General features: G+C 38.8%; 1 protein-coding gene across 3 annotated transcripts in view; it reads left to right on the top strand.

The window, feature by feature from the left end:
- fubp1 (far upstream element (FUSE) binding protein 1) overlaps window positions 1–16,691 on the top strand; it is a 42,677-nt gene extending 25,986 nt beyond the window's left edge. The window contains exons 6-21 of one of the 3 annotated variants that reach the window (XM_087990406.1): window positions 4,681–4,752; window positions 7,330–7,387; window positions 7,653–7,815; window positions 7,923–8,021; window positions 8,118–8,228; window positions 8,491–8,593; window positions 8,697–8,797; window positions 8,987–9,134; window positions 10,160–10,320; window positions 13,227–13,387; window positions 13,479–13,558; window positions 14,171–14,296; window positions 14,632–14,712; window positions 15,604–15,675; window positions 15,761–15,921; window positions 16,331–16,691. In XM_087990406.1, coding sequence (XP_087846532.1) covers window positions 4,681–4,752; window positions 7,330–7,387; window positions 7,653–7,815; window positions 7,923–8,021; window positions 8,118–8,228; window positions 8,491–8,593; window positions 8,697–8,797; window positions 8,987–9,134; window positions 10,160–10,320; window positions 13,227–13,387; window positions 13,479–13,558; window positions 14,171–14,296; window positions 14,632–14,712; window positions 15,604–15,675; window positions 15,761–15,921; window positions 16,331–16,339 — 1,706 coding nt within the window. In that variant the 3' untranslated portion in view covers window positions 16,340–16,691. Of the gene's footprint in view, window positions 1–4,680; window positions 4,753–7,329; window positions 7,388–7,652; window positions 7,816–7,922; window positions 8,022–8,117; window positions 8,229–8,490; window positions 8,594–8,696; window positions 8,798–8,986; window positions 9,135–10,159; window positions 10,321–13,226; window positions 13,388–13,478; window positions 13,559–14,170; window positions 14,297–14,628; window positions 14,713–15,603; window positions 15,676–15,760; window positions 15,922–16,330 lie in introns of all 3 variants that reach the window. The other 2 variants (XM_087990405.1, XM_087990407.1) reach the window with 2 other exon arrangements.
- The last annotated feature ends 6,542 nt before the right edge of the window (window positions 16,692–23,233 follow it).

Here is a 23,233-nt window from a genome sequence, read left to right on the forward strand (position 1 = left end):
GAAGTTGAACAGGCGGGGTCTGTTTTCCTTGGAGCGTCGGAGGCTGAGGGGTGACCTTATAGACGTTTACAAAATTGAGGGGCATGGATAGGATAAATGGACAAAGTCTTTTCCCTGGGGTCGGGGAGTCCAGTACTGGAGGGCATAGGTTTAGGGTGAGAGGGGAAAGATATAAAAGAGACCTAAGGGGTGGTACATATATGGAATGAGCTGCCAGAGGATGTGGTGGAGGCTGGTACAATTGCAACATTTAAAAGACATCTGGATGGGTATATGAATAGGAAGGGTTTGGAGGGTCTGTTTCCATGCTGTACATCTCTGTGACTCTAGTGTGTTATTTAGTCAGTGTTGTCAACCTGTGTCCAAGTTAACACTCTATCTCGCTAGACTGGGAATAGTGGTAGAGTCTAGATTAGAGTGGTGCTGGAAAAGCACAGCAGGTCAGGCAGCATCTGAGGAGCAGGAAAATCGGCGTATCGGGCAAGCTGAACCAAATTCGGGCAAAGCCTTGCACCATCCTTACATGACCTGCACACATATCCAACTCCCAGTAAGAGTCACTGGGACTACTTGTTTCATCTCCTAATGTAGAATTGGCACAAGTGGGATCAGCCAACTCGATGCAGACAGTCAAACCTCTCTGCTTTGGGCCTTGCCTAACTACATTCAGTGTTAGGTATGTAACTCCCTTCAGAATGATTATGGAAAAACTTGATTGTTTTCTATAAATTGAAAGAAGGTTTGAGCAATTGTGTAAAAAGTAGCATTAGGACCAGATGGATATACTTGCCAGAACATAAGAAATTTGAGCAAGAGCGGACCACTTCACCCTTCAGTCCTGCCTTGTCAGTCATGGTTGATCTGCTCCAGGCCTGAACTCCTGTTTTGTACCAGTTCAGCAAAGCTGTCAACTCTTTTATATATCAGAAATTTGCCTAAGTCCTCTTTAAATATTTTCTAGACTCCACAACCTTCGAAGGTAGAAAATTCCAGATATTTGCTATCCTCTGGGAGACATTCTTTCAAATATCAGTTTTAAATGCATTTCCTCTTATTCTATATTTATTTCCCTTAGTCTGAGATTTCCCCACTGGTGAAAACACCTCAACATCCACCCTGTCAAGCCTCCTCAGAATCTTGTATGTTTCTATAATGTTAAGGACCAAGCCAAACCCCCTCAAAACATTTCAAGAAAGTAACTCAGAGCCTAACTTTACCAGTGGTTTTTAAGCAGATGTAAAGCAGATATTCCAGGAGAGAAGATGCTGGTCAAACCACTTAGTTTCAAACAAAACAGAATTTATTTACAAGGTTGTGGGTGGCACAGTGGTTAGCACTGCTGCTTCACAGCGCCAGAGACCCGGGTTCAATTCCCACCTCCGGCGGCTGTGTGTAGTTTGCACATTCTCCCCGTGTCTGCGTGGGTTTCCTCTGGGTACTCCGGTTTCCTCCCACAATCCAAAAATGTGCAGGTTAGGTGGATTGGCCATGCTAAATTGCCTGTAGTGTTAGGTGAAGGGGTAAATATAGGGGAATGGGTCCGGGTGGGTTGCGCTTCGGCGGGTCGGTGTGGGCTTGTTGGGCCGAAGGGCCTGTTTCCACACTGTAAGTAATCTAAATAATCTAATCTAAATTACTGAATGAAATACAAACAAGAGAACAGAATGTAGAATAACTTAATCTGTTGGGTTTATGGATAGGTTATCCAAACTTAATGATGCTGATCCAAATACTTGCAACAATCCCCATAAAAACCCCTTGGCACAAAAAGTAAAATCACTCACAGGGTCTTTGGAGAAATGTCAGAGAGAGAGAGTACCAGCAGGAACCTGCTTATTTGGGTCCAGCAGCTTCAGAATCACTACTGTACTAAAACTAAATCAGAGAAAAGCTGAGCTGGGACAACTGGCCACTCCCCTTTCATTGTACAAGTGTTTTTATAAACTTGAAAGCCTTTTTCCTCTGGCAGTATCTGTTAGCTGTGATCAAACTAGCCCTAAAGCCCTTCAACTTAGACTTTCAGAGACTGTGTCTTTAACGACCACTTTGGGGGGGAAAAAAACCAAAGACATCATAACCTTGTTAAAGGAGCAGTATTGTCACAATAAGACCATCCCTCATGCTTCTAAACTGAGTCATACAGCACAGAAACAGGCCTGTCCCTGCCCTTGTATACAGCATACTATGCCCTGACTTTTTAAGTGGTTCATCTTAAATGTTGAGACTACCAGGCAGCGCATTCCATATTTTACCCCACAGTGCGTGAAAAACCTTTTTTCCCGATCTCCTCCAAAGCACTTAATCCTCACCTTAAACTTAGGCCCTCTGTTCTTAGGCACACCTGCTTTGGCGAAGAGACCCTCAATCTCCAGTCTATGCCTCTCAATATTGTAAATCTACCCACCTACATATTCACCTATCTCAAAACAGAGATGTTTAATTCCAGGTGAATCTCGTCTTCACCCCGTCAGGTGCAATCACATCTTTCCCATAGTGCAGTGACCACAATTGCCCAATTAGTAGCTGTTCATTGTCATCTGAGACCATTTTCCTCACTATCAACACCTTGACCAATTTATGTCATCTGCAGATTTACTAATTACAGAGGAACCTTGATTTTCCGGCTTTTGATTATCTGAACAAGACTGCAAGGTCCCAATGCTTGGTTTAACTGTTATCCAGCATTTGATTAACTGAAGGAAATACTCTCTGCCCATGTCCTTCGGTTAATTGAGGTTCCTCTGTATCCCATTGACATTTGCATCAAGTCATTAATGTGCATAACAAACAAAGGGTTCCTGTTCCCTTTGGATTACAGCTGGTCACAGACTTCCAATTAGAAAACCAGTCCTCTGTTTGTAAGCCAGTTTTGGATTCAGTTCACTAACATGCCTTGGATTCTATGGGCTCTTAACAGTTGGAGCAGCTTTCCATGTGTGACCTTTGTTTTAAAAACCTTCCTAAAGTCCATGTAATCTACATCAACTGCACTGCATTCATCAATATATTTGGTTCAAAAAAACTCTTATTAAATTAGTCAGATAAGAGCTCCCTCCAGAAATCAGTGCCTTTCCTGCCACTGATGTCGTACTAACTGATTTGCAATTACCTGGCCTATTCCTGCTGTTTTTGTTGAACAAAGGAACCACATTAGCTATCCTTCACTCATCTGACATTTCACGTATTGCCAGCCAAGTATGAACATCTCTATCAGGGCCCCTTGCCTCCCGTAGCAACCTGGGATAATCTCATCAGGCCCTGAGGATTTATGCACCTTGGTGTCTATTAAAACATCTAATGCCTCCTCCTTGTTAATCTTAACATGTTCTAGGAATAGTGAAATTAATAGTGGTAAGGCATAACCAACATTGTCATTCACAATAAATTAACCCCTGAACCCTGAGAATCAGCCGAGGGAGCCTCTTCAGTACAGTCACCAATGTCAGTTTATCCTTTTCATTTAGTACAGTACCAAACCCCAGGTGCATTATCACCAACACCCTGTACGTGTAAGAAGTCTTTCCTGCTTTTAAACTTCTAAGTGCCTAGCAGTAACAGCTAAAGTTCCATTTGTTCTGTTAACCACCTGCTCACTTCTTTGTGTCTCATGTACAATGGAGCCTTCGGAGTCTCCCTATTTAAATAATAGTCTGACTTTTCATTTTCCTGTATGACCTCAAGCTTTCCTTCATTAAACTCCATCAACAATGTTTTGGGCATTTAACCTATCCATATCTCCTTGGAGATTCCAGGTCTCCTCAACAATATGTGCCCTCCAATCTGCTTTTATATTGTCAGAAGATTTAGATACATTATATTTTGCCCCTCCTCCAAGTCACTAATACAGATAAGACTGATCATTGTGAAACTGTACCTTTCCAACCTGAAAAAGACCCATTAATCCAGACACTGCCTTTGTTAACCAATCCTCAACTGAAGCGTCATTTTTTCTGATGATGCAGAGAAGAAGAAACTGTTCTTCCTTTAGCAATCATTCCTGTGGCATGATTATTCATTCAAAGATGTGCAGGTTAGGTGAATTGGCTTTGCTAAGTTGCCCATAGTGTTTAGGGATGTGTAGGTGAGGTCATTAGTCTGGGTTAAATGTACAGTAATAGGGTAGGGAAATGGGACTGGGTGGGTTACTGTTCCGAGGGTCAGTATGGACTTACTGGGCTGAAGGGCCTGTTTCTACATTGTAGGGATTCTATGATTCATTCCTGTATTGTGTATAGAAGTGCAAAATAGGCAAATAATGTAATCCCAGGGAATGGGTTTTTGATTTTAACTTTGATGTAGAGGTATCTGTAAACAGGGAACATTCATTTTGATAATCTCATGATAATCATCACTTGGTCAAACTCAGTCCACTCAAATGGAGATCCAACAGACCCTTAGTCCCCAATCAGAACTATCAAAGTGGCCCGTTGCTACGCAGCCACTATACCTCAGAGCTTGTGATCCCAAAATTTTCATCTGGTTCACGGCATAGTTTGGGAACCTGTGCTCTCAGTAATAGATTCAAAGAGATGGCAATTGCGAGCTTGTTTTTTGTTGAATTGACGACGCTTGTGAAAAATTGTATTGTTGTAACTTTGTACATGTGAAACTGTTTGCAAACATATTTAATAATTCTATTTGGTTTGAAAATCAGCATATATGTGATATTTTTAATTGCAGTAATTGGTCGAGGTGGAGAACAAATCTCACGCATTCAACAAGAGTCTGGGTGCAAAGTACAGATCGCTCCTGGTAAAATAGTTTTAATCTTTGAGTTTGTGCTTTGATTGGATTATTTGCATCTTATTTTACAGGAAGTGGATTTGAAATAGGTATGAAACACATGAAAGGAGACCGTAGTCTAGAATTAGAGCCATGTGCAGTTAGTTTATTCTGTGTACTAATTTTGGTCTTGTTAAATCAAGGTCTTATTTTGTTCCCCCTTGATTGAAGGATAGTTTGATGCCTTGGATTTATATGAATTTCTAATTGTGTTATCAAACAAATGGACCATTCAGTTTAATAGGTGTGTATTGATTACCTTCTGCATGACCAATATTGTATTTTGCCTCATTTCACCTGATCAGCATTTGGTTCTGTCTACTTATTACACAGACACACACACTACATGTACTTCAGCTTCCTTTGCATACATGTAATCTAATTCTATTAGTCCTGTGTGTGATAGCAAGAGAAATACTGAAATCTTGTGCTCTGGGACCAGTTTGCATGCAGAGTAGAGCTGTTCTGTTAAAACAACACTGGTGTCTGCCTAGCACTGAAAAGTTATCCTGGACTTTCCTGTCCACAAAAACTAGGACAAACTCCAGCCAGCCACCTACTGCCCCATTAGCCTGTTCTCATTCCCAAAGTGGTGAAAGGTGCTGCTGAAGCCCCAACAAAACTAGGCTCAGTAGGATTCATAAATAGGAGTCACCACAGGTTGGAGTCATATCAAGCAGAGTGGAAGTTTATCTTGGTTATTGGAGGTTAGTCATGTCAGTTCTGCAACATGACTGGAGGAACTCCTCAGGGTAATGTCTGAAGACCAACTGGCTTCAGCTGATTCTTCATTGAAATTAAAAGTGGGAATGTTGCCAGATTGCACAATGTCCACCACTATTCGTGACACTATCACAGAGTCCCTACTGACAAGACCAATGGCAGATATGAATAAAAACAGTGCACACAATGAAAATTAAATAAAAGCCAATTGAGCAGTTGTCCATTTATAGTAAAATCCATAGAATATTTAGGGTTGACTTGATGCATGGCAAGTAACATTCATACCACATAAGTGCCAGACAATGACCATCTCTCACAAGAGAAAACGTGATATCCCCTTGAAGTTTAATGGCATTATCATCATTCCTATCAACATCGAGAAACTGAACGGGACAGACACATACTATTGAAAAGCCTGTGAGAAGCTCAGGTTTCTCTGCCTAAGTCACTTGCCTTATGACTCTCAAACCCTGTCCGCCATCTACAAGATCAGGAATATTTGAGATTATTCCCACTTGTCTGGTGGAATACAATTTGAACAACACTTGGGAAACAGAAAATGGGAAAAGAGGTAGGCCATTCAGCCCTCTGAACCTGCTCTGCAATTCAATATGATCATGGTTGACCACTTTATACCCTTCAGCCCTATGAGCAATATCTAACACCTTGAAAACTCTGTTTGAGTAGTTAACAATTCAGGAAGTTTGATACCATCCAAGCCAATGCCATCCATTTAGAACATATTGGGAGAAAGTGAGGACTGCAGATGCTGGAAATCAGAGTCGAGAGTGTGGTGCTGGAAAAGCATGGCAGGTCAGGCAGCATCTGAGGAGCAGGACAATTGATGCTTCGAACATAAGCCCTTCATCAGGAATGAGTCATTTCTGCCCGAAATGTCTGTTCTCCTCTTCCTCAGATGCTGCCTATCCTGTTGTGCTTTTCCAGCACCACACTCCCATCCATTTGATTGTCACCTAATCCACAGCTTTCATCATTTGATCTTCTACCATTGACACATGTAAGCAGTGATTTATACCATTCACTGCAGCAACTTATTAAGACTGTTTTGGAAGTGCTGTGAAAAACAATGACCCCTACACCTGGAAGCACAAGAGCAGCAAATGCTGCAGGTTTACCTCCAAGCAGCCCCACACTACCCTGACTTGGAACTCAATCCCAGTTTCATCATTCAAAATTCTGGAACTCCTTTCCTATCAACAGTGTGATGTATCTACTCAACTCACACCACCGTTGACTGCAGTGATCCTAGAAAGTAGCTTACTCCTGTCACCTGTGGGGAATTACAACTGGGCTGAATTCACCCTCTCAAGTCCATCAAATAAATTATCAACACTCTTGAAAAAGTTTTCCTGAATGCCTTATTGGGATTAATTAATGCCAATCTTACATTGTTGGCTATGGATCTGCACTTTTCAGAAGAACTCTCAACAGAGACCCTGCTTCAAATTCTCTTCCTCTGGAAGTAAACCCCAGCATGTGATTTACAGCTTTTAATATGCTTGATACAATTACACATTTGTTAAAGTTCTTAATAACCTCTTGATATTTGTTGCCTTGCTTATGAGCTATTGCACCTCTAGTCGGTGTAATTTAAAATGTTGGTCTTGTACTTGAATTTGACCAGATTAATTCTATAAATGGTAAGCAGCAGTGATCTCTATAGTAGAACTCCGCTTCCTATATTCCATGAGTCAAAGTAATTTACCGTTAATATCTACTTTGTTTTCCTGCTGGTGTTCAAGCTCCGGTTATGATTGTGTTCTAGCTCGATATGCTCTCACATAACATAAATTTAATTTTCAGACAGTGGTGGTTTACCAGAAAGATCTTGCATGCTGACAGGAAGTCCTGATTCCATTGTGTAAGTATATTTAAAATGTTGAGTGATTTCTGTATGGCGTACCATAGCACTTACCCTAGGATAAATACAATGCAGAATGATCATTTGTGTACCTGTGTGGTGTAAGCACAAGTAGTCCAGTTACAGTTATCGCTCTGAATTTATATTCAAGTCTGGTAGTGGATAGGGAAGTCATTAATATTTGTATTTTTCTTCTCCCCATTCACCCACCATTCTCATTTCAGGTATACTTAAAACTACCTTTTTAATGTATTTGTTGATATAGAGCTGCAAAGAGGTTACTTGATCAAATTGTTGAAAGAGGCCGAATTGGTCCCGGTACGCATCATGGAGATGGACCAGGTACTTCAGTGCAGGAGATTATGATTCCTGCGAGCAAAGCTGGACTTGTTATTGGGAAAGGTGGAGAAACAATCAAGCAACTGCAAGTAAGAATTATGTTCTATTGTTTTTACCTTGTTTTGTAAGTATTGAGGTATGGTACTTGGTTCGACATGCAAAGGTGGGTACATGGAGTTGTTTTGTTGCAAAATAGGAGCGTGCGGGAGTCAAGATGGTGATGATTCAAGATGGACCTCAGCCAACAGGATCAGATAAACCCCTCCGCATCACTGGAGATCCATTTAAAGTACAGGTAGGATGATTGTTTTTGCTAACTTATGTCATCATAAGTGTTATTAATATCAGAAAAATTGAGTACAAGTATTTATTTTTCCATTGTGTGATTTAGCAAGCCAAGGATATGGTAATGGACCTAATTCGTGACCGAGAGCAAGGTGGTTTTAGAGAGCAGCGTAATGAGTACGGATCCCGTTTAGGAGGAACAAACGAAGCATTGGATGTAAGTGCAAGCCATACTGACCAGCAAATAAAGTAAATAAGTTGAAGGTTGAATACTTTTTATTTCAACCCCTTCTACAGTGAATTGCTGAAATGCAGTGATCTGTTTATTTTTGATTGGTTTTTATTTAATTTTCATTTATCATCAGGTTGAATTCATTGCCAGATGTGCCTGAAAAACAATATTATTCATATTGCCATTGGTCTTGTCCGTAGGGTCTCTTTGTCAAAGTACAATATATACTAATTATGTTTTCTGTTAGGTCCCTGTACCTCGCTTTGCTGTTGGTATTGTAATAGGGAGAAGCGGAGAAATGATTAAGAAGATACAGAACGATGCTGGTGTGAGGATTCAGTTCAAGCCAGGTGAATTTATTAAAGCCTAACCCATTTCAATTTGAGTCATTTAAATTTTATGCTTTTCTTAACTTTCCAAAAAAAATCCTCCCAATAATTTTTTTATCACAAGATGACGGGACGACGCCAGAAAGGATAGCTCAGATCTTGGGCCCTCCCGACAGATGTCAGCACGCTGCAGAAATACTTACAGACCTCCTACGAAGTGTGGAGGTTAGGTTACAAATGCTTTCTTTTAAGCATGTCGGTTTAAATGTTTGTCATAATTGTGCTTCACTGACATTTTGCTGTTTTCCTACCTTGTATTGAACGTTGATAGTTAGGAAACTCTTTTGTGTTGTTCGCCAGTTGGGAACATCCCGTAAAGAATAGTTCAGAAGTTTTTTTCACCCTCATTTTTAGGCTGGCATGCCTCCAGGTCCTGGTGGTCCTGGGCCTGGCAGAGGAAGAGGGAGAGGCCAAGCAAATTGGAATATGGGCCCTCCTGGTGGACTTCAAGAGTTCACTTTCACGGTACCGAGCAGCAAGACTGGGATAATAATTGGCAAAGGTAATGTGTCATGCAAAATTACTCTGTTTGTAGTTTCATTTAAAATACAGTTATAGCCATGTGCAGAGTGTGTCCTGGTATTTTCCTGTTTTACAGAATTGCTCAAATAACGTTAAGTCTTTCCAATTGCATTGTGTTTACATCTCACTGAGGCCATTCAACCTAATAAGTGTGTTTGTGTCCCACAAATGATGCTTATGATATTACTGCATCTAATTTTATCTATGTTTGTTCTAATTTTTTTCATCCTTATGGAATTAGCTAGATTCCCAAAGCAGCATCTATGCTGAATTGCTGATGTCATGGCTAATTCCATGTCTGAACTATTGATGTAAAAAGGTTCTGTATTCCAGCATTGGTGAGGGGTGGGACATATTGAAATAGATTAGTGAGAGAAAGTAATCAGACGTCATTCAGAATGCCAGGTGTTTTGTATGTTAAGAAGGGGTAGCGGTTGTGTGGGAATAGTGGAGAGGAAATTTGGACTTCGGAGGTTAAAGTACAGGTGGATAATTTGGACGAAGTATCAGAAGGCTTTATTGTGAGACTAACCTCTGTTATATCTAACCAAGGAAAGAATGCAACTTTCATAGAATCCCTACAGGGTAGAAGCAGCCCATTCCGGACATCGAGGCCACAACAACCCTCCAAAGAGCATGCCACCGAGTCCCAGCCTGCTACCCTCTCCCTGTAACCCTGCATTTTCTATGGTTAATCCAAGTAGCCTGCACATCTTTGGCTTGTGGGAGGAAACAGGTGCATCTGGCAGAAACTCTTGCAGACTCTGAGAGAATGTGCAAACTCCACACATAGTTGCCCGCAGGTGGAATTGGATCCAGGTCTTTGGCGCTGTGAGGCACCAGTGCTAACTGTTGAGTCACTCTGCTGTCCTGTGGCAGTTCCCAGCAGTCTTTGATTGTGACTGAAAAGTATTAAGACCGAATGTTTGTTTATTCATAAAGAATTAACTAAAAACCCAATTGGTATCAATGTTCACAAATTTCTGAAAATCTGCTCTGCTTTAGGTGGTGAGACTGTAAAGGCAATTAGCCAACAGTCAGGGGCACGGATAGAGCTTCAGAGAAACCCACCTCCAAATGCTGATCCCAACTTTAAAATGTTTATTATTCGTGGATCAACTCAGCAGATTGATTATGCTCGACAACTTATTGAAGAGAAGATTGGGGTAAGTCTTAAAACCATCTAATTGGCATATTGAGGCATGGTGCCAAAAACACACACAAAAGGTACAAGTACACATGCACATGTAATTTAATTTTTAAGAATATCGCCTGCCCAAAAGTGTGTATTACTAACTTTGTTTTAAACTTAGTAGCAGGAAAATATAGTCAACCTCATCTAAATTTCCAAATTCTGGATATGGTTGGTAGCTAACCTATTGGACAGCACTTCAGGAATATGGGATGTTGTGACATTCATTTGTGCATTTGAAACTGCACCGAAATATACACAGACAGCTTGACTTTCTGTGCAACAATGGCTGATGGAGTAAATTGTGATCAAATGTGAGGTTATTCACTTAGCATAGAAAAGCAGAACATTTTTGAAAGATGTTGATGTTCAGAACAATTGGATTACTTCTACAAAGAAAAAAGTTAGCATGGAGGTACGTTAGTCATTAAGGCAAATAATCTTTATTTCAACGGGATTGGAGTACTTGGAAAAAGCAAGTCGTGCTACAAACACTGTAGGACTTTGGTGAGACAATACTGCAGTACAGTCTGCTGTTTTGTTCATATTTCTGGGAATTATGCTTGCATTGGAGGTGGTGCAATGGCAGTTCATTGCCTTTATTCTGGGTACAGAGAGTTCTTTATGAAAGGCTGTGAACTGGTCCTTCACTCCTTGAAGTTTATATCTCATCGAAATGTGAGAGGTTCTGAAGCATCTTAACAGAGTTGATACTGAGGAAACTAGAAGGCAAGCAATCTCAAATTAATGGTGAATTAATTGAAGCTGAGTTGAGAAATTTCTTAATTCACTGGGATGATTCTTTGAAATTGCAAAGAATATTTAAGACTTGGGTACAGATTTGTAGTCTTTTGGAATTGAGGCAAGTGTGGAATGTGTGGGAAAGTGGAGTTGGGACAGAAAATCATGAATTTTTTTCTATGACAGAACAAGCTTGAGAGACATATAATTTAGTCCTGTCTTGTCATATGTTCTGATGTTCAATCATGGGCAGAGATGGAGTGAATTGAACCATTACCAATGTAGAATGGAAAGTTAAAATGAAGAATCTTGATGTCTGTTGTGTAAAAGCAAACCAAGTTGATGAAATTTATGTATCATTTGGTGGTGCTGGTGTTGGACTGGGGTGTACAAAGTTAAAAATCACAAAACACCAGGTTATAGTCCAACAGGTTTATTTGAAAGCACTAGCTTATGGAGTGCTGCTCCTTCATCAGACTGTTGTGGAGTATAAGATCTACAGCCACCTGATGAAGGAGCAGCACTCCGAAAGCTAGTTCTTCCAAATAAACCTGTTGAAATTTATGTAGCACACCTTGGTTATTACTTTCGCCAGGAATTTGTTGTATTCTTGTTGGTTAGCAGGGAGTGATTTCTTGCAGCCTGACCTGCCTTTCCAGAAAGTTACTTTTAAAGTGATTGGAGAGGGTAGCGCCATTTTATGATAGTGCCAGATTTTGAAAGAATGTTCATCCTGACTTCCAATTCACCACCATCCCTCAAAATCGACTCTTCCACTGTCTTAAACTTAGCAAATTACTTGCATATGATCCAGACTCAATGTGAAGCAATTTCCTCCATTAAGTAAATATTTTGAAGACAGAACCCACTGTCTTTAATCTTGACTATAGATTTGATTCATTAATCATAACTCTGTCCCTCACCCTTGCTCGGGTCTGAGGCTCGAACATTTCGCAACCCAAGTAACATGATCCTGAGATGAGTATCATCATTAAGCCTTATCTTTGAATTCACTTAATTCTGCCATGCCTCAGTTCATCTGATGCTTAACTCATTCATGGCTTTGTTAAAACCTGCCTTTTGGACCAAGATTTTGATTTTCTTCCTTCCGACTTCCTCCTGTGGCTCAGTTTCAGACTTTTTTTGTGGTATTTGTAGTACCTATGTAAATACAAGATGTTAACCAGTCAGTGAATTCACTGAGCCTTAGTGGGATCAATGGTTCCAGCACAGTGTCCTCGTGCTTGATAGCGCACTATCCTATAGCATCCAGTGTGACAGTATGGTGATTAAATCTGTTTGCTGAATGCATTGTTAATTTTCAAGTTAGCTGCTGTAAAATTGTGGACTTTTCAAAAAATGGGTTTTTAATCTCCTAATTTTTGTCACAATCCAAAGCAAGAGTCTGAAAATTAGGATTACATTTCTAGCTTTCTTAATATTGAAAACTAAAATGATATTTTTATCACATTGAACGCAGCAGGGATATTGTCGAATATAAAGTTGATTCCATTTCTGTCTGGATCTTTGTTTTATTGGTCTGGAAATTATTTTGTAGAAAGCCTCATTTCTGGGATAAAGTGTTTTCTTGTGAAAAACAAGTTGGCTAAGTTGGAACTTGAAACAAGTTCATTTCTGAGGGGACTTGACAATGTGGAAGGTGAAATTATGTTCTCACTTGCAGCTCAGCATAGAAATGGGAGCATGTATCAAAAATTAGGCGTTTCCCAGTTCAGTCTCAGGTGCAGAGGTTATGTTTTTCCTGAGGATTCTTTGAGTCTGTGGAATTGTCTTTCACAGAGTAGTTGATGCTGGGACATTAGTTATATAGTAGACTGAGATTTTTGATGAACAAGTTATTGTGTTATGGTGCGGGCAGAATGTTCATTTAACGTCACATCAACGCCAACATTCCTTTGAATGATGGAACAAGCTTGAGGCACCAAACAGGAAACTCCTCCAATTCTTGTGGCAGAATGCCCGTTGAATGCTTGCATTAAAAATATATCTTCTACGCGATTTAACTCCATGGAGAATTGTTATATGTTTGCTTTTGTTTTGAGGTCTGGTGATCTCTTAGCAGGAACTTATCTTTTTGTACACCTGATTATATTTCACAATGTATGTTTGTGCATTTAGGCTCCTACTGGTCCTCCTGGGCCACCTGGTCCCCATGGTCCTCATGGACCACACTTGCCTCCTGGCCCTCATGGGCCCCCTGCTCCTCCAGGACCTGGAACTCCTATGGGGCCCTATAATCCAGGGCCCTATAATCCAGGCCCACCTGGTCCTCCTCAACAGTAAGTAAATTGATTTTACACAGCACAATTGTTTTAAAGTTGACTACAATATGTACTATGTTGCCATGACGTAATCTCTCTACCTCTGCAGTGGTCCACCAGCACCATATGCTCCACAAGGATGGGGGAATACCTATCAGCCCTGGCAGCAACAGAGCCAACCAGATCCAAGTAAGACCATTTTAAAAAATATATTTTGCATGCAAATTTTTAAAAGTAATCCACTGAGTTCTTCAGTAGCTCATTTTTGTTTTAATAAATACATCCTGTTTTTGGGACTATATAGACCCACAGGGCCCAGGTTTGATTCCTGGTGTCTTAACATTTGTTCATTCGTGGGATGTGGTTAGCGCTGGCTTGGCCAGTGTTTATTTCCCATCATTAGTTGCCCTTGATATTTGGCTGATCTTGTCCAGGATACATGTGGTGGTATCCTTTAAGTTTCCCACCCTTAATTGACATCTAGTAATCCCTGTTTCAGAAGCATGCAAGTCCCAGTGTCAGTTGAGGTCAGGGTTGGCTTTAACTGAGATTTCCTCCTTAGCTAACGAGCTGAACAATCTTTACACTGTTGAGACTCATGCTTGCTGACTGACCAGTTGGATGGTATCCTGGAGAGTAGCTTGCACTTGTGGAATCATGTACAAGCAGGATTTGACATTTCAGAAGAAGAGGAAAAGAAAATGATCCCCAGAGTTTACTGTTATGTTCAAGTTATTGAATACAATTTTATCTACAGTGTTTGAGTGCTAGCAGTAATGTAATTTTTTTAATCTGTTGTAGATAAAGCTGGAGATGCAAATACAGCTGCATGGGCAGCATATTACGCTCAGTATTATCAGCAACAAGCACAGCAGCCACCTGCACCTTCAAGCACTGGTCAGGGCAGTACCCCAAATTCTGCACCGGGTAAATCATTGAGTATTTTATCAGAGCTTCTGGCGACACTGACAGAGTTATTTACCGCAGTTGTAAAAATTCTTCGAGAACTAAGCTTGCATCTTACCCCAAAAGAAACTTCATAAGCTGATGACTTTTGGAAACTAGTATTAGTGGTTATTATCCCTGTTTCTTAAATCAGTGGCATAATGTGCCTGAATCATTTTCCACAGAGGGTTAGAAAATCTCTTCTAGCAGCTTTTAGGTTTCCTATTGTTATAAACTGTCAACCTCCTTTCTTCCCTCTGGGAATTAATATCCTTGTTGTTAATATGATAATCATGGCTTTGTACTTTTATCAGCAGCTGATCCAAACCAACCCAACCCAGCCCAACCTCCTCAGACTGATTATACCAAAGCCTGGGAAGAATATTACAAGAAATTAGGTAAGTACTTGAGGTTAGATTGTCAAAATTTAAGGTTGATAGTAAGGAGACTCATAAAAGACAAGATGGGAAAGCTGCAATTGTAAAAATCCTTGCAATTGTAAAATTAAAATATTACTTGTGCTTTGTGCTGGATTGTAAGGTAGGTGGTAGAGAAGCCCCATCCCTTTACAAGTGGACATGGTACACTTTTAAAATAGCATTGCCCAACAGCAAGATTGACTTTGTTCATTGTCCTGCTTAACGGTGGAGCTTTGCAAATCTTTGTGCCACTGATCATCTGGTGTTGAATCGCATCTTTGCTCATAGCACACCAAAGAAAATCCTGTTGCACAAAAAGCAGATGACATAAGAATCCTGTGCATTTATATTCAAATATATTGATTAATCATTCCAGTACAGTTCTCAACAATTAGAAATTGCAAATTTAAAGTAAATTTTTGAATAGTCCTAATGGAAGTTGTTGCAGTCATGGTTTTAAGATGTTCTAAAGAGCAATTTTAAGCAGCCTTAGTTGTTTTAAGGAAAGTATTTCATCGTGAAGTTGTGAAGTTAATACCCAGCTAGGGGAATGAGTGATACAAAACATAGAACTGCGAATGCTGAAGATCTTAAACAGAAATTCCTGGAGAAGCTCAGCTTGTTAGCAGCAGAGTTACCATTTCTGTAATGAAGAAGGGTTACTGCACTTGAAATGTTAATTCTGCTTTCTCTCCAGAGGTAGCTGGCACACCTGAGTTTATCCAGCAGTTTCTGTATATTAGGTGACTGAGTAGATTATAACCATGTTTTTGTTGGAATCTATTACTTTGAAGACTGAAATTAAATGTTTTCCTAAACATTCAATACTTTAAGATTTATTTAATAAAATGTTAACCATCTTTTGTTTAGGTCAACAGGGACAACCACAAGGAGCACAACAGGATTATACAAAAGCTTGGGAAGAATACTACAAGAAACAAAGTATGTATGTATCTGAAAAGCATGATTCAAGTGTGTTTGAGTTTTCTGAACTTGATCAATGATTCAGTCCTACTTGTTGTTTCAGGTCAGGCAGCTCAAGCTTCTAGTACAGCAGCTCAGCCAGGTGGGCAACCAGACTACAGTGCTGCGTGGGCTGAGTATTACAGACAGCAAGCAGCTTATTACAGTCAGACGAACTCCCAAGGAATTCCCCAGCATCCGCCAGCGCAACAACCCCCCCCACAGGTAAATTCCAGTAAATAAAAGATTCACGGTTGAAAGTGTGCTTTTGATTCGGCATGAAATAAAGCTTGATGTATCCCTACATAACTTCAGTGAGACTCATTGGTAACTTGCAAAGTGATGAACTTAATAGTATGCACACTGCATATCAATACCCTCGTACACTTGAAAGTTAACTGCATACTACATTCAGAGGAACACATTTGAAGAGCATTGAATGGCTTATTATTTGAATGGCTGTTCTTACATAAAGTTCCAACCCCAACAGGAAATGCAAAAAGTGAAGAGTGGCTGTTGGCTCTTAAGTTTAACTTTTCCTTTCACAGATAGAGGATCCTGTCCACACTCGATGACCTTGAACTGTTTCATGTTGGTAACCACTTGTGTATTTCTATGTATTTCTTTTGTGCAGGCCCAGTAATGTGAAGTGGAGATATTTGCGTCATTTGGGGAAAAGCCTTTGTAAAATTAATGGATGCAGACGGCTTGATGAAGATCTTAATTTTGTTTTTTGGTTTAAAAAAAAGTGTTTCTTGCTATTGTCATACTTAAGAGGTAGCGAACTTGATAACCATTATTTTGTGTAGAAATGCAAATTTGGTTTGCTTTTAGTGAAACACAATAGTTTGAACATTCCAGCATATGTATTTCAATTTCTATTCAGTCACTATAGTGACGTGCTTCTGTTGTAAAATGTATTAATTCCATTGTATACCTGTTCACTTTTAAAAGAAAATGCTTGTTTGTGCTTGACAATAAATAAAATGAAAACCCTTGTTTTGTGGGTAAGTTGGATCTATGGGTAAATACATAGTATGATGTTTGCACCTAATTGTAACCTTTTACAACATGTTCTGAGTTGTGGAATTTTCTCTTGGATCATGCTGAGACTTTTTTGCATAATTCAATTCAGATCCAAATAGCTGCTATAGTCCACGTTCCTGAAGCCATCAAGATTTCAATTTAGCTCATTAGTAATGATGCATAATGCAAAGTTGCAAGCAGTATATCTTTTGCATAATATTTCTATAACAACATATGAAGATAAAATGTAATTTAATTTTTTGGCTGGCATCCTTAGCTTTTGTTTGCAATTTTATGCTATATGTCTGACAAAGTTTGAGGCATTTTGTCAGTTTGTTTATATGGTCTGCAGTTTTTGCCATGTAAAATAGTGCCCCATAACACTTTTTTCTGACAGAAGGAGTTTAGGAAAGCTGATGGTAAGGTTATCAGTCTAAGTATTCGTTAATGGTTAAGTAGGTCCTCAAATTGACTATGGAATTGTTTTTCTAATGCATTGTGATCTGCTTCAGCTGTTTTATTTTTCACGTTATTTAGTTGGAATTTTCGATTTTAAAATCCTGAAAGATTATCTGAATTGCTTCTGCATATTTTTCCCTCAATTTGAAAATGGTTGTTTCTATGCAAAATAGATTTTTTCCCCCTTGCTTACATTTGAATATTTTGGTAGTTGCTCAGTTTAATTATGCAAAAGATGAATGCATTTGCAGTCTCTCTTTGCCACTGTATTTATTGAAGTACAGGTGTGTTCCAGCCAATGTAGAGCTAGCTCTGTAAGGGTAACCTGGCGTATGCTGTGCACCATCCTTGATTCTGTTCCTTCAAGGAGCTTTGCACTGTAAGTACCCTAAAACCTTGCGAAATAGAGATGACCTACTGTGCGATAACACTTGAAATTGTTTTTGCCCATGTCCTCTCTTTTCTTTGTCAAGAGATACATTGAAATATGAATAACATTGCAGAAATGTCCTGATCATGTACTTAGCATGTCATGCTTGTAGGAATTAAACTGATAGGATACTATACTTATTAGTTTTACTGATTTTTTTTTTGATGAAAGCCTTTATGGGTAAGTATTTCCTAAACTGTATTAAATAATGTTTGAGGAATGCAGAATGGAAAGCCTTTTTTAGATGATACTGTGATAGTTTTCTTTTTAGATTTACTTGAACCATTTGGAATTTGGTTAGATTGAAGGTAGGTAGGTCAGGGGTGTGTTGTATTTCATTGCCTTGACGTTCAACTGAATAAATGGATATGAATATCTGCTGTTTATGTTGATGTGTCAAATGGTGGAAATTATTTTGCATTTTTAAATGAGCGCATTATGTTTTAAATAGCAAAGTTGACTTTTTGCTGTGAATTGTACTAGAAATTACTTAAAAGTTGGAAACTGTACAAACCTTTTGGGCATTGAATTTATTTTGCTGGGTGTGAGAATGGAGTGTTGCAATTTCTGACATGGATAACATTGTTCTGAGCAGCTATTCTAAACTCTTAAGAGGAGCAACCTTTGTATGTCACATCTCTATGTTGTTTTGAATGCTTTTCAATTGATTCACATAGAAAAAAATTGTTTGATATTTGAAACAGTGAATTATTGTTCTGTCCACATTATTGAATTTAGTTAGTGTCCATTATTGTAACTTAGTTTTACAGCTGGCACAAGTTCACAGAACTGAATTTTGTAAACATTAAGGAAAGCCTTCTGTCTCTGGAAAGCCACAAAAGAGGTGGTCAGTTGTCCAGGTGTTGCAGGCTGCTTGTTTTTAGGTGTGGAGAGCCGAATGAGTACTGTGACCGAGAACCACAAGACATCTGCAGGTTAATTCTTAATGTTAGTCTTGTTTGTGCATGAAGCTCTGTCCTGAAGTCGAATGTTAAGAATCGAGACTGAAGGTTTTTTAATCGTATTTGTAACAAAAATGAAGAAAGAGAATTGTGAAATTTTATGGTGTAAATAATCTAAGTTTTGAAATAGATAGTTTATACATGTTATTTTCTAATGAAGGTTATGTGATTGTGTTCTTAATTTGGGGATGTATCCAAAAAAAGATGCTGTCCATACTTGGTTTGAAATCATATATGCCACTGTCTTTTTATATAGGTAGATGTAGCTTTGAAAACACATTTAAAACATTTCCCAGTATTGCATTCAAATTTACACTTCACCCTGTTTCGCTGTCTTTACTGAAGACTTCACAATTGCAACAATGGACAACAGTACAGCAACCCTTTTCCCGTTTTCATTGATGTCCTTGTCCATTTCAGGTCCTTTTGTCACATAGTCAAACTGACAATCTCAGCTCAACTTAATTTTAGAAGTTGTGCCCTACAATAAACTTTTCACAATGGGCAGATAACGTTGTCTTGCTGTGGATTTCATTGAGCACCCCAAGAAGCTTTTAACATTTAACAACAAGGATTCGTAAGGCGATGTCATTTGTACATGAAGAGTTTAACGTTGACAAAAAAAATCATGGTGAGTAATGACACCTGACCAAAAACGTATGTCCACTGAATGATGTAATCAATATATCTTAAGGATGCATCTGAATCCTAATAAAAAGACATAATTTTGTCGCTAACTGACCTCCAGACCTAACCTATAATTACATTCATCATTGGTCTTAGTAAGTTCATTGTGTCCAACTGGTTTGGTGATTCTTATCTTGTAAGAATAAAGGAAACAGGGAAGTCAATTTTTTTTGCTTTTCTGCATTTGTCTGTTTTAAAGAAGATTCAAGTTAGGGTGAATTTCCTGGACTGATGGTAGCCATCTGGCTGATATTGTTCCCAGGAATTATAGTTCAATAATAACCTGTTGTCTGAAGGTTGTTCCCCAGTTATGGTAGTGGATATTTCAACCAAGCCCATTTATATTCCCATTTCCTCACTGCCAACAGCAGTAACTGCTTTACAGTTAAGAGCAGAAAATATTCCCCCTTGTCTGTCTTCTCCCTAACCCTTCCCAAGGGGGTCACAGAAATTAGCTGTCAAACTGCTAATAGTCTGTATTCATAGGTTGCAAATAACCATTTGGCTTAGTACAGTCCTGTGGGCCAGGAAACCACTACACCATTAAAGCTGAGAAGCCAACAGATATTTATGTAAATCCAAAAGAGGTGTGATACTGTAAATCAGAAACAAAAACAGAAGTTGCTGGAAAAGCTCAGGTCTGGCAGCATCTGTGAAGAGAAATCAAAGTTATCATTTCAGGTCTGGTGACCCTTCCTCAGGACAGATATGCATTGAGAGGATAAATTTGCAGGCGACCAGTGTCAAGTTTGCTGTATTATAGTATTTGATTTTAATAGTATAAAATACTGTTTTCAATTGGGGAAAAGTTGAGTTGTAGCAAGTTCCATTTTGCTAATGTTGAATGGACAATCACTTTCCAATTCATGCTTTGAAGGTATATTTGAAGGAAATGTTACAGTTGATTTGTTGAGGGAGAATTTAATTGAAATTCTGTTCAATGTGCTGTAACTGTTGAAATGGTTTTTGTATTAATCAGCATAGTTTGTCTCAACATTTTTATGTCTGAAGCAGTACTTTGCTTGATGTCTGTTCATTAACACTAAATTCAAATGTTTTTTAATGTTTTGGATAACATTAGAGATGATCTCTTGCAAGGGTTCATTTGGGCTTTGAAGTTATGTTCCTGTTTTGCTTCAGGCTGACGTACCTATCAATTCTGCTACAGATCTGGTCATAGACTAAATGTTTAAAATCCTGGGGAAAATGTTGGGGAAATGCCACAGCATTAAAATTGAATGCATGTCTTGGGAAGTTTAGATATTTAGATCTATTGGCTCAATTTTCTCCACTGCAATTTTAAACTGAGCCACAAAATAGTCACCCATCATTATTGGTGTGGGTACCTTGGTCTGTGGTGAGATGGATCATTCCATTGCACTTCCTGATCTCTATCCTGAAGGATTTCAGTCCTTTAGAGTTTTCGCAAAACTATAACCTTGTTGGTTGCAATTTCCTTTGCTTAAAAACAGTAAGTATCAAAGAATTATGGAACACAAGCTGTTCCTAATGACTTTGGTTAAAAGAAATTCAAATTGAATTTAATGGATTCTAAGAAAATTTTATCATTTTCTGCCTAAATATATTCTGGACATTTTAAATCTGAAGTGCCAAGATGCCCTTTGAACCTTATGGTTGAGACATTTACTGAGGAATCCTTTAGTGGCAGGTAGTTCTGCTAAGGTTAAATTCAAGCTTGTGCTAGAGATAACATTTCAGTTGTTGGAGTTTCTAATTATTTAAAAATACAAGAAGCTTAAAATGCAGTCAGTCTAATTATTGATAATCTCTTCTGTTCCTGTCACTATATGGATAGTGCAACAATACTGGTGTAAATAAACATCTGACACCACAGCTTTTAAGGCTTGCTGTTCTCAAGCAGGCTAAAGATAAACTGCTTGTTTTCATGTTGGTAAATAGTATAATGATGCAGTCCACCATGTGTGGCCAAACAACTGCGAATCCATTGGTACTGGGGATGGCCAGTTAGAAATGGAGAGATACAAGAGTCCCTTTCCTTCCCTAGGCTCATGAGAAAGTGAGGACTGCAGATGCTGGAGATCAGAGCTGAAAAATGTATTGCTGGAAAAGCGCAGCAGGTCAGGCAGCATCCAAGGAGCAGGAGAATCGATGTTTTGGGCATAAGCCCTTCTTCAGGGCTGAAGAAGGGCTTATGCCCGAAACGTCAATTCTCCTGCTCCTTGGATGCTGCCTGACCTACTGCGCTTTTCCAGCAACACATTTTTCAGCTTCCCTGGGCTAATGTTTAGTAAGGCGAAGTCATTTGTCTGTAATGAGTTAAATATTGACCAGAGTACTTGTGAAAATGGTAAGAGTTGGGGTTTGTTTTGTGCAGGAGATTTCTCATCATAAACTTCAGTTTTGAGACGTTTTCTATGCCAAGTTAATGCAGATTTGGTTTCCAGTCCCGGACAGTGTTCACTAAAAATATGACAGTTTAATATAATTTGCAGGCTAAGATATACAATTTGTATTGTGACTATTCCGTAACTTTACCTTTAAAACTTTTAATTCCAACTAAAGTGACTTGGAAAGCAAGCATAAATCCTAATTTCCTGTGCATCCATTCTTCAAAATGTTAGGAAAAGGATGTGATAATGTTAGTTAAAACTTAAATTATTATTAATGATGGGTTTGTTTGTATAATATTTCAAAATCTGTGCAATTTTTAATGATCCCAAATGATTCTCTTCTTTTACAAAGCTATTGACTTAGTGAGCTTCTCTAGGTTGCCATTCTCCATGTCAACAGTGCTAGAAAGCAGCAGCAAGTTATTGAACTATGGAACACATTGCACCTGAGCTCTGGCTTTATGCAACAAAGTCACATTTTCCAGATAATTGGACAATATTCAAACATTAACAATGCCGTCTTATATAATTTTAGTGATACCATAATGTGCTGCTGCTGATTTGAGATCACTCAAATCAGCATGGACTAACTTGCAATTCAATGATCTGTGTGGCTAAGAATCTAATGTAGATTTGCCAAAAAGAGCTTTTTTTTGTAAATATTTTCAATTCAAAGATTCAAGCTTTATGTTGAATTTTGCTCTTTCTATTAAACAAAATCCCAACTCCAAGCTATCCTGACTTCTGGTGAGTAATTTGATTCTGCAATCAAATCTCATCTTAAGGTTGTTGTTACTAATGAAATTAGATTACTTTTATTTCAGTTCTTATATTTTGGGGTGAATAGTCATTGTGCTACCAAGTACTTCCTTTGCTTTGATTACACACTTGCCTCATCTCTACACTGTCTGTCATAATGATGTTTGATTCCATGGATTAAATGTGTAATGGGCAGAGACATAAGTCATGTTAAGCACCGAGTCTGGAACAGTTTCACTTTAATAGCACTTTATAAATTAGAAAACTGCCCAGTGTGCTTCACAGATAAACATTGGAAACGGTGGAATAAGTTTGGGTATTCATCAAATCTTGGTCAAGAAGCTAAGGCTTTGAGAAATCTCCTCAAGGTAGGGAGTAACATAACAAGGCGAAGGGTTAAAGACCTTGAGTGAGGCCCAAATGACTGCCATTTAATCATTTGAATGAGATGATGACCTGAAAATTTATAGCTAAACACTTGATCTTTACGGGCTTGTTTCACTTTGCTTTAACTATAACATATTCTTTGAAAATGATCAAAAGGACATTGGACTCTTGTGTAGTACGTGGGCTATAGTCTGTTGTGATATTTCTTCACAATAGGTTTGCATCTTCTCTAACCAACACTGCCCAAAAACTTCCTGTCATGGCTGACCTTTCAAATCCATAAAATTGTAATCGCTCATCTGGAAAGTTTGAATACTTGCTCATCTGTTCATTTAGTTTTTGTGGAAAAACTGCTTATTTTCTGCCATTTGTTGGGAATTTAGTCAATTGTGCCTTGTTTAAGCTTAATCATCTACTTCATGAATTGCTGCAAACTGTAGATTTGAATCTGTAGA

Source organism: Chiloscyllium plagiosum, unplaced genomic scaffold (assembly GCF_037043375.1).
Source record: "Chiloscyllium plagiosum isolate Xiang-an unplaced genomic scaffold, Cpla_swu_hap1 HiC_scaffold_9, whole genome shotgun sequence".
Taxonomy (NCBI): Eukaryota; Metazoa; Chordata; class Chondrichthyes; order Orectolobiformes; family Hemiscylliidae; genus Chiloscyllium; species Chiloscyllium plagiosum.